Raw genomic sequence first — 12,241 nt, 5'->3', positions numbered from 1 at the left:
TATCGATTGAATCAGCAATTTTCTGGAAATTAATTAAAATTTCCGCACGAATCAGCTCCGTAATAGAGATTGAAATTTCCCTTTGAATTAGCTCCGATATAGCTTTCAAAGTCACCGGTGGTTCAGTCGGAGGAAAATCGGTACCTTTCGGTCTAACCGGAGGTTTGCCGTCCTTCCCGTTTTTTCCATTCTTAGACATAGCAGACCTTAAACGCATCCGATTATCAAAGAGCCCAATTTATTTCAAAATATTGTAAAAGTCGATACCTTAATGGTTAATTAAAATATAGCTGATCATAAGAAGAAAAACTCAGAGGTAATGGAGCGAGTCAAGAACACGACTTCACTCCATGAGCTCTACCGGAAGTCCCAAGTATGAATCTTGGATTTTAAATTAATATTTGACTGAAAAACAACTGGCAATTTTAGAAGAAAACGCTAAACTTTCTAAAATATATGTATATTTAAGGCAGAGGTTGATAGATTCTTGATTGGTCAGGGCATGAAGAGATAAGGGGGGAAGGCAGGAGATTGAGGGTGATAAGAAAATTGCGTAGCCATTGATGAAATGCAGGGCAGACTTGATGGACCAAGTGACCTAATTCTGCTCTTGTATCTTAGTTTTATGGTTTTGTATTGCCCACAAACTCGACCACAAAGGAATCAATTCTGTTATCCAAATCATTTGCATGTAATATAAAAAGGAGCAATCCCAACACAAACCCCTGTGGAACACCACTAGTCACCAGCAGCCAACCAAAAAATGCTCTATTTTTTCCCATTCTTTGTCTCCTGCCAATCAGCCATTGTTCTCTCCTTGCTAGTAACTTTCCTGTAATACCATGGGCTGTGAACTTGCTAAGCAGCCTCACATGTGGCACCTTGTCAAAGGCCTTCTGAAAATCCAAGTACACAACATCCACCAATTCTTCCTTTGTCTATCCTGTTGTTATTTCTTCAAAGAATTCTAACATATTTGTCAGGCAAGATTTTCCCTTAAGAAAACCAAATATTTGTGAATTCTTGGGCAGAGACTAGATGACCAAATCTGAAATTGACTGTTAGTCTTTGCAAGTTTGAAGTTGGGAATGTTTGTTGAATTCAGATAAAGACAGATATGGAGTTAATTATACATCAGTCATGATTCACAGAATGGCAGAAGTGATCATGAACTAAATTAGTCACTGCTGGAAAGATAAAGGATTTTGGTTTCCAACATGATCTTTAAGCACTGTAGTGAATCCCTTAGTTTTAAAGCTCACTTGTTAAGGTAATACATTTTCCTCCATTTTGACATTTAAAATATGTTAATACATACTGCAATGACCAGCATAGTTTTTACACAGAAAATACAACATCAGAGCACACTATAAGCCACAATGTTGTGCCAACCTCATAACCTACAGTAAGGTAATCTAACACTTCCTTCCTACATAGCTCACCATTTTTCTAACTATCCACTCGATCTATGCCCCTTATCATTTTGTACACCTCTATTAAGTCACCTCTCATCCTCTTTCACTCCAGAAAGAAAATCCCTAGCTTACTCAACCTATCCTTAGAAATGGATAGCTTGTCTAATCCAGAGAGCATCCTGGTAAATCTCTTCTGCGCCCTCTCGAAAGCTTCCAGATCATTCTGACAATGACCAACCAGAACAGAAATCAGTATTCCAAGGCAACACACACAAAATGCTGGTGGAACTCAGCAAGCCAAGCAGCATCTATGGAAAAGAGTAGACAGTCATCTTTTTGGGCTGAGATCCTTCATCAGGACTCATTAGTATTCTAAGTGTGGTCTAAACAGGATTTGATAGAGTTGCTAAATTACCCCATAGTTTTTGAACTCAGTCACCCAACTAATGAAGGCCAAAACACCATACACTTTAACAACCCTATCAACTTGTGAGGCATCTTTGAGAGATCTATGGACATGGACCTCAAGATCACACTGTTCCTCCACACTGCTGAAAGTCCTAATTAACCCTATATTCTGCCTTCAAATTCAACTTTCCAAAGTGAATCACTTCTCACTTTTCTAGGTTGAACTCCAACTGTCACTTCTCAATACAGCTCTGCATTCTGTCAATGTGGTAACTTACAACAATCACAACTATTCACAACTCAATCAACTTTCATTTCACTTTTAAGTTTTTAAAGATTTCACCTTTCCACTTCCTCATTTATAAAAATCACAAAGACCAGGGGCCCAGAACAGATCCCTGTGGAACACCACTGGTTACCTAATTCCATGCAGAATACACTGCATCTACAATCATCCTTTGGCTTCCGTGAGCAAGCCTATTCTGAATCCACACAGCCAGGTTTCTCTGGATCTCATGCCCCCTGACTTTCTGAATGAGCCTACCATATCATGGTTTTGGGTACCTTATCAAATGCCTTACTAAAATCCATATCCACCACATACACTGCTTTACCTTCATCAAAGTGTTCTTTCACATCCTCAATCAGGCTCGTGAAGCTTGACTTGCTCTCACAAAGCTATGCTGACTACCCCTAATCAGGTTATGTTTCTCCAAATGCTTGTAAATCCTGTCTCTAGAATCTTCTTCAATAATTTAATCACCATTGAAGTAAGATTCCCTGGGTTATCCTTACTCACTTTCTTGAACAAAAAGAAGTGACATTTACCACCCCAAAGTCATCTGGTACGACTCCTGTACCCAGTGAGGATGCAAAGACCATTGCTAAAGGCACAGCAATCTTTTCCCTCACTTCCTGTAATAACCCAGGATATATCCTGTCGGGCTGTGGGGACTATTATCCTAATATTTTCAATAGTTCCACCATATTCTCTTTCTTAACATCGACATGTTCTAGTATATTAGCTGTCCTCCTAATTGTCATGGTCCCTCTCAATGGAGAATGTTGAAGCAAAATTTTCATTTAGGACCTCCTCCCACTCCAGGCATATTTCCACTACTATCCCTGATCAGTCATACTCTCACTCTGACAATTCTGCTGTTCTTCATGTACGTGTATAATGCTTTGGGATCTTCCTTAATCCTACTCACCAAGGACTTCTCATGCCTCTGAGCTCTTGTAAATCCATTCTTCAGTTCCTTCCTGGTTCTCTTGTAACTCTCTAGAGCCCTGTCTGATGTTTGCTTCTTAAACCTTAAGTAAGCTTCATTCTTCATCTTGACAAGAAGCTCAACATCTCTTGTCAATTGTGGTTTCTTCCTTCTACCATCCTTTCACTGCCTAAATGGGACAACCTTATCCACAAACCCATGCAGGTGCTCCTACAGAAACTGTACATTTCTGTTATCCATTTCCCTAAGTACATCATTCCCCTGAGTACATCATTCGCAATTTATGCTCCCAAGTTCCTGCCTAATAGTACTATAACAACCCCCCCACCCCACCCCATTAAATACTTCCCGATAACTCTGCTGCTATCCTCTCCAATGCTTTGATAAAGGTCAGGGAGTTGTGGGCACTTTCTCAGATATACTCACCCACCAACAGAACTGTCACCTGACCCAGTTTTACACAAAACACTATGCTGCAATAAATGGACACTAAAAGACTCAAACTTCAAGCCAGCATTAATTCTTAAAGGAGTTCAAAGGTTTGTGTCACTCTTTTTGCCTCTTGCATCAAACCAGATCTTGCTTGTACCAAATACTTATTTTATTTGCCACAATGGTTAGTTTTGCAAAGTTAGAGCTGCTTGGTCATGCAGATGCACTGGTCAGCTATCTCATCCTGCTCAATGTTGTACAGCACAGAATTGGGCCCTTTTGCTCAGCTTGCCCATACTGACCATGATGCTCCAATTTGCCTGTATTTGGCCCATATCCTCTATTCCATTCCTATCTATTAGCCTACCAGTCAATCTTGACGCTTTGCAATTCGCCTACCGGAGCAACAGGTCAATGGCAGATGCCATCCCACTGGCCCTACATTCCTCCTTAGAACACTTGGAGAATAAAGACGCATACATAAGGCTCCTTTTCATTGTCTACAGCTCTTCCTTTAATATCATCATTCCAAATAAACTGATTCCTAAGCTCCAGAACCTGGGCCTTAGCACCCAGATCTGCAGCTGGATCTTCAACTTCCTCACAGACAGGACCCAGGCTGTAAAAATAGGGGACAAGCTCTCCTCTACAATCACTCTGAGCACCGGTGCCCCACAAGGCTGTGTACTCAGCCCCCTGCTGTACTCACTGTACACCCATGATTGTGTAGCCAAGTTTCCATCAAACTCAATATATAAGTTTGCTGATGACACAAGAATTGTAGGCCATGTCTCGGGTAGTGATGAGTTTGAGTACAGAGAGGAAATTAAGAACCTGGTGGCATGGTGTGAAGACAATAACCTATCCCTCAACGTCAGCAGGACAAAGGAATTGGTTGTTGACTTCAGAAGGAGTAGTGGACCACACGAACCAATTTACATTGGTGGTGCGCAAGTGGAACAGGTCAAAAGCTTTAAGTTCCTCGGGGTCAATATCACAAATGACCTGACTTGGTTCAACCAAGCAAAGTTCACTGCCAAGAAGGCCCACCAGCGCCTTTACTTCCTAAGAAAACTAAAGAAATTTGGCCTGTCCCCTAAAATCCTCACTAATTTTTATAGATGCACCATAGAAAGCATTCTTCTAGGGTGCATCACAACCTGGTATGGAAGTTGTCCTGTCCAAGACCAGAAGAAGCTGCAGAAGATCGTGAACACGGCACGGCACATCACACAAACCAATCTTCCGTCCGTGGATTCACTTTACACCGCATGCTGTCGGAGCAGTGTTGCCAAGATAATCAAGGACACGACCCACCCAGCCAACACACTTTTCATCCCTCTTCCCTCCGGGAGAAGGTTCAGGAGCTTGAAGACTCGTACAGCTAGATTTGAGAACAGCTTCTTTCCAACTGTGATAAGACTACTGAGCGGATCCTGACCCGGATCTGGGCCGTACCCTCCAAATATCCGGACCTGCCTCTTGGTTTTTTTGCATTACCTTACTTCCCATTTTTCTATTTTCTATTTATGATTTATAATTTAAATTTTTAATATTTACTAATTTTAACTATTTTTAATATCTTTAATATTTGTAATCCAGGGAGTGTGAAGCGCAGAATCAAATAATGCTGTGATGATTGTACGTTCCAGCACCAATTGTTTGGTGACATTAAAGTATAAAGTATTACCTGTCCAAATGTTTTTAAAATGCGCTGAGAGTACTTGCCACTCCACCTCTTCTGGCAAGTTGTGCCAAAGATCCTCCACCTCTGTGGAAAAACTACCCCCTTAGATCTCTTTTAAATATTTCCCGTCTCCCCCTACATATATCTTTTCTAGTTTTATACTTGGAAAAATGACTGTGTCTAGCTACCCCATCTGTGCCACTGATATTTTATAAACCTCTAGAGGGTTGGCACTCAGCCTCCTATGCTCCAACGAGAATAAATCAATTTTCCTCTGCAAGATTTCAGCTAACTTTCAGAAGTTACAACTTTTGTTTTCTTTAATTCTTTCATAAATTTCAGTCATCGTCCATTGTATGAAGTTCTTCTAGCTTCTAGCATCTCTATTAAGAATTTTAATATTGCTCTGTATCCACTCAGTAAAAGGTTATATTTTGGTTCCCATATATTTTTCCCAACTGTAGAAAGCTGAAACTGTTTTTTTATCTCTGTAGTTGGAGAAGTTACATCAGGAGGTCTCCAGATTGCATGAAGAAAATAAAGAACTGCAGAGGCAGTTGAAGGCTGCACAAGAAAGAGAGCATAGTGCAAGGGATGGCTATGTTCTCCAGGTAAACACAATTACAGCCTTTATACTATACTATTCATCAGGACTTAATATGTTCAGTTAATATTAAAATATCTTCTGCTCCTACTTATGTTCCTGTATTTAAAAAAAAATCAGTTGTGGAACTTCGAAGTTTTTTGACAGATGGTTTTTAAAATTTATTTATAACTAATAAATGTACATGCATGTGTTAAATCATTATGGCATTGTGCATTATATATTATGATTTATTAGTTTGTGCCTAACTTGCTACATGTTTTTAGCTCTATTTCTCATATGCAACTATATGAGAGCAAAGCAAAAATTTTTTTCAGATGACGATTGAGAGTCGCTTCTCTGGCCTTTGTTATCAGAACAACACAGCTGAAAGATAATATATACTGAGCTTTTTATTTGCTTTTCCCCTACCCTTTTCCAGTGGATGACTTTGCGGTTAAGTTCTGCATCGCTCTACTTGAATATAGAATGTTACAGCAAGTACAGCATTCAGCCCTTGTTGTGCCAACCTTTTAGCCTCCTCTAAGATCAATCTAGCACTTCCTTCTCACATAATTCTCCATTTTTTCTGTTATCCATGTGTCTATCTAAGAGTTTCTTAAATGTCCCTTGTGTATCTGCCTCTACCACCTCCCATGCACTCACCAATATAAGACCATAAGACAAAGGAGCAGAAGTCGGCCATTCGGCCCATTGAGTCTGCTCCGCCATTTTATCATGAGCTGATCCATTCTCCCATTTAGTCCCACTCCCCTGGCTTCTCACCATAACCTTTGATGCCCTGGCTACTCAGATACCTATCAATCTCTGCCTTAAATACACCCAATGACTTGGCCTCCACTGCCGCCCATGGCAACAAATTCCATAGATTCACCACCCTCTGACTAACAAAATTTCTTCACATCTCTGTTCTGAATGGGCGCCCTTCAATCCTTAAGTCATGCCCTCTCGTACTAGACTCCTCCATCATGGGAAACAACTTTGCCACATCTACTCTATCCATGCCTTTCAACATTCAAAATGTTTCTATGAGGTCTCCCCTCATTCTTCTAAACTCCAAGGAATGCAGTCCAAGAGCGGACAAACGTTCCTCATATGTTAACCCTCTCATTCCGGGAATCATTCTAGTGAATCTTCTCTGTACCCTCTCCAACGTCAGCACATCCTTTCTTAAATAAGGAGACCAAAACTGCCCACAGTACTCCAAGTGAGGTCTCACCAGCGCCTTATAGAACCTCAACATCACATCCCTGCTCCTATACTCTATTCCTCCAGAAATGAATATCTTTGTAAAGAACTTAACCTCTGACATACTCTCTATACTTTCCTCCAATCACCTTAAAATTATACTCACTTGTATTAGCTATTTCCACCCTGGGAATAGTTTTTTGGCTACTGATCCTATCTATGCCTCTTACCATCTTGTGCAGTTCTATCAGGTCACCTGTCATCCTCCTTTGCCCCAAAGAGAAAAGCCCTAGCTCACTCAACCTATCTTCATAAGGCATGCCTCTAATCCAGGCAACATCGTGGTAAATCTCCACTACATCTCTCTCTAAAGCTTTCAAATCCTTCTTAGGTGACCAGAAATGAACACGATATTCCAAGTTTGACCTCACCAGGGCTTAATAGATTTGCACCACTTCACGGCTCTTGAACTCAAATCCCCAACTAATGAAAGCCAACACACCATATAACAACCCTATCTATTTGCGTGTGCGACACTGCTGAGAATTATGCCATTAACCCTTTATTCTGCCTTCACATGAGACTTCACACTCCTCTCAGTTGAACTTCATCTGCCATTACTCAGCCCAGCCCTACATCCAGTCAATGTCCCATTGTAACCTACAACAATCTTCTACACCATCCACAACACATTCATGTCATTTGCAAGCTTACTAACCCACCCTCCTCCTCCTCCTCCAAGTCATTTATGAAAATCACAAAAAGCAGGAGTCCCAGAACGGATCCTTGTGGAACACCACTTGTCACTGACCTCCAGGCAGAATACACTTCATTTACTGCCACCTTCTAACTTCAATGGGCAACCTATTTCTGTATCGACACAGCTATGTTTCACTGAACTGTTCCCAAAACCTATGGACTCACTTTCAAGGAATCTTCACCTCAGACTCTATCTCATATTCTTGATATTCATTGTTTATTTATTATTATTTCTTTTGTAAATTTTGTGTATGCACAATTTATCTTTTGCACATTGCTTGTTTGTCCTGTTGGGTGAGGTCTTCCATTGATTCAATTATCATTCTTGGATTTACTGAGTATGCACACAAGAAAACGAATTGTATATGGTGACATATATGTACTTTGATTAATAAGTTAACTTTGAACGCCTTGACTTTCTTAATGAGCCTACAATAGGGAACCTTATAAATGACTCAATAAAATCCATATACAATACATCCACTACTCTACCTTAATCTACGTGCTTTGTCACATCCTCAAAAAATTCAGTCAAGCTCATGAGGCATGACTGCCCCTCACAGATCCATGCTGACTACCCCTAATCAGAGTATACTTATCCAAATACTTGTAAATCCTGTCTCTCCATGAAGTAAGGTCTATAATTGCCAGGCTTATCCCTACTCCATTTCTGGAACAAAGGAATAATAACATTTACCACCCTTAGATCATCTGTAACCACTCCTGTGCCCAGTGAGGACACAACGATCATCGCCAAAGATGCAGCAATCCCCTCCCTCACTTCCTGTACTAACCTGAGTTATATCCTGGGGACTCGTCTATCCTAACCTTTTTTCCAAAAGTTCCAGCACATTCTCTTTAACATCAATGGGTTTCAAGCATATTAGCCTATTTTACACTGTCCTCATGATCGTCAAGGTCCCTTTCTCCCATGACTACTGAAGCAAAGTATTCATCAAGGACCTCCTCTGACTCAAGGCACGTTTCTTCTACTATCCCTGATCGGTCCTACCCTCAGTCTGGTCATCCTCCTGGTCTTCACATACGTGTAGAATGCCTTTTGCTTTTCCTTAATTCTACTTGCCAAGGACTTCTCGTGCCCCTTTCTAGCTCTAGTAAGTTCATTCTTCAGCTGCTTCCTGGCTGCCTTGTACTCTCTAGAGCCCTGTCTGATCCTTGCTTTCAAAACCTTAAGTAAGCTTCTTTCTTCTTGACTAATTATTCCTCACTTCTTGTCAACCATGGTTCCTTCACCCTACCATCCTTTTCCTGCCTCAATGAGACAAACCTATCCATAATCCCTAGCAAGTGCTCCACAAACAACCTCCACATTTCTGTTGTGGACTTCCCAGAGTATATCTGTTGCCAATTTATGCTCCCCAGTTCCTGTTTAATAGCATTATAATTTCGCTTTCTCCAATGAATACTTCGCCATATTCTCTGCCCTATCCATTTCCAAGGCTATAGTAAAGATCAGGGAGTTGTAGTCACTGTCTTTGAAATGCTCTCCTATTGACAGACCTGACACCTGACCTGGTTCATTGCCTAGCACTAAATCTAATATGGCCCGGTCATACATTTTCACAGAAGGAATAAAGCTGCAGACTATTTTTCAAATAGGAAGAAAGTTCAAAATCAGAGGTGCAGAGGGACTTGGGAGTCCTCGTGCAGGATTCCCTAAAGGTTAATTTGCAGACTGACTTGGTGGTAAGAAAGGAAAATGCAATGTTAGCATTCGTCTTGAGAGAACTAGAACACAAAAGTAAGGATATAATGCTAGGGCTTTATAAGGCATTGGTCAGACTGCATATGGAATATTGTGAGCAGTTCTGGGCTGAATACCTAACAAAGGATGTGCTAACATTGGAGAGGGTCCAGGGGAGGTTTATGAGAATAATTGCAGGAATGAAAGGGTTAACATACGAGGAGCATTTGATGGCTCAGAGCCTGTACTCACTGGAGCTTAGAAGAATGAGTGGTATATCGCATTGAAACCTATCGAATGTTGAAAGGAAAACAACAGGAATTCTGCAGATGCTGGAAACTCAAGCAACACACATCAAAGTTGCTGGTGAACGCAACAGGCCAGGCAGCATCTGTAGGAAGAGGTGCAGTCGACGTTTCAGGCCGAGACCCTTCGTCAGGCCTAACTGAAGGAAGAGTGAGTAAGGGATTTGAAAGTTGGAGGGGGAGGGGGAATTTGGATCTCCCCCTCCCCCTCCAACTTTCAAATCCCTTACTCACTCTTCCTTCAGTTAGTCCTGACGAAGGGTCTCGGCCTGAAACGTCGACTGCACCTCTTCCTACAGATGCTGCCTGGCCTGCTGCGTTCACCAGCAACTTTGATGAATGTTGAAAGGTCTGGATAGAGTGGAAGTGGAGAATATGTTTCTATTTTTTCCTATTGCGGAGGAGTCTAGAATCAAAGGGCACAACCTTAGGATTGAAGGATGTCCATTTAGAACAGAGCATGGTGAATCTGTTTCACAGACAGCTGTGCAGGCCAAGTCATTGGGTATATTTAAGATGGAGGTTGATAGGTTCTTGATTAATCAGGGCATCAAAGATTACAGAGAGAAGCAGGAGAATGGAGTTGAGAGGAATAATAATAATGGATCAGACTCGATGGGACGAATGGCCAAAATTATGCTCCTAGGTCTTAGGGTCTCTCCTCTAGTTGGCCTGCCTAAAAATTGTGTCAGGAATCTTTCCTGGGCACACCTAACAAATTCTGCCCCATCCAAACCTTTTGGACTAAGGAGATGCCAATCAATATTAGGGAAGTTGAAGTCACCCATGACAACAACCTCGTTAATTTTGCAAATTTTGAAAACCTATTTCCCAGGCTGTTCCTCAGTGTCTCTGTTGCTATTGTGATATCTACAGAATACTCCCATTACAGTTGATTACTCCCTCCATTTCGGACTTTAATACACTGACTCAGTAGACAATCCCTCCACCACATCCTCCCATTCTGCAGCTGTGATACTGTTTAATTCCTATTGTTTCTGCATTCTCTATATTTCATACTCCTTTCATTAGTCTGTGGATTTGTATTGATGTGAATTTTCTCCAGAAATGATAAAAAAAAATTGTTGCTATTCTCACTCTCACTGTTCCAATCAACAAGCAACTGGATTTTATACTTGGGCAAAGCCAGGAAAATGGATCTCAGTGAACTAACCTACAGGATCAACAATGTTTTTGACTGGATGCAAAGCTAGGCTGAGGAGTGGCAGATGAAGTTCAATCTGAAAAAGTATGAAGTGATATACCTTGGAAGGTTGAACTAAAAAAGCAAGTTAATGGTAGGATTCATAGCAGTTTGGAGAAATGGGATTCATAGACTTAAAGAAAAGTAGTCTGTGCTAGCCATTTAAAATGCCGACTTCCATTGACAGAGACCATAGTCCTACAATCCATGTACCTATCCAAACTTATCTTAAACATTGAAATTGAGCTCGCATGCACTACTTGCACTGGCAGCTTGGTCCACAATCTCATGATCCTCTGAGTGAAGTTTCCCCTCATATTCTCCTTAAACTTTTCACCCTTCACACTTGACTCATGACCTCCAGTTGTTTTCCCACTCAACCTCAGTGGAAAATGCCTGCTTGCATTTACCGTATCTATACCGCTCATAATTTTGTATACCTTTATCAAACCTCCTCTCAATCTTCTACATTGCAAGGAATAAAGTCCTAATCTATTCAGTCTTTCCCTATAACTCAGGTCCTCCCAGACCCAGCAACATCCTTGTAAATTTTCTCTGTACTCTTTCAACCTTATTTACATCTTTCCTGTAGGTAGATGACCAAAACTGCACACAATATTCTAAATTAGGCCTCATCAACTTCAACATAACATCCCATCTCCTGTACTTAATACTTTGATTTACGAAGGCCATTGTGCCAAAAGCTTTCTTTATGGCCCTATCTACCTGTGCCACTACTTTCATTTAATTATGCACATGTATTCCCAGATTCCTTTGTTCTACCGCACTGCTCAGTGGCCTACCATTCACTATGTAAGACCTATTCTGGTGGGTCCAACTGAAATGCAACACCTCACACTTGTCTGTATTAAATTACACCTGCCATTTTTCCAACTGGTACAGATCCCACTGCAAGACATGCTAGTCTTCCTCACTGTCCACTGCACCCCCTATCATGCTGTCATCTGCAAATTCACTGATCTAGTTAACCACATTATCATCCATATCGTTGATATAGATGACAATCAATATGTGACCCAGCACTGATCCCTGCAGCCTTCCACTAGTCATAGGCTTCCAGTCAGACAGACAAACATCTACTACTACTCTCTGATAAAGCCAATGTGGAATATAATTTACCACCTCATCTTGAGTACCAAGTGACTGAATCTCCCATGCGGGACATTTGCAAATGCCTTGTTGAAGTCCATAAGACATAGGAGCAAAATAAGGCCATTTGGCCCATTGAGTCTGCTCCACCAATCAATCATGACTGATCCTTTCTCCCCCCTCTGTAGCCCT

At 41.1% G+C, this 12,241-nt stretch overlaps 1 protein-coding gene across 5 annotated transcripts in view; it reads left to right on the top strand.

Annotated features, from left to right (window-relative positions):
- The window catches only part of LOC140202864 (myosin phosphatase Rho-interacting protein-like), a 305,303-nt gene that overhangs the window by 228,917 nt on the left and 64,145 nt on the right, over window positions 1–12,241 (top strand). For all 5 annotated transcript variants that reach the window (XM_072268356.1, XM_072268355.1, XM_072268357.1 and 2 more), the window contains one exon: window positions 5,669–5,785. In XM_072268356.1, coding sequence (XP_072124457.1) covers window positions 5,669–5,785 — 117 coding nt within the window. The remainder of the gene's footprint in view (window positions 1–5,668; window positions 5,786–12,241) is intronic.

This window comes from Mobula birostris, chromosome 9 (assembly GCF_030028105.1).
Source record: "Mobula birostris isolate sMobBir1 chromosome 9, sMobBir1.hap1, whole genome shotgun sequence".
NCBI classification, from domain to species: domain Eukaryota; kingdom Metazoa; phylum Chordata; class Chondrichthyes; order Myliobatiformes; family Myliobatidae; genus Mobula; species Mobula birostris.
Note: the sequence above shows the minus strand (reverse complement) of the source record. Positions and strands in the feature narration are given on the sequence as shown.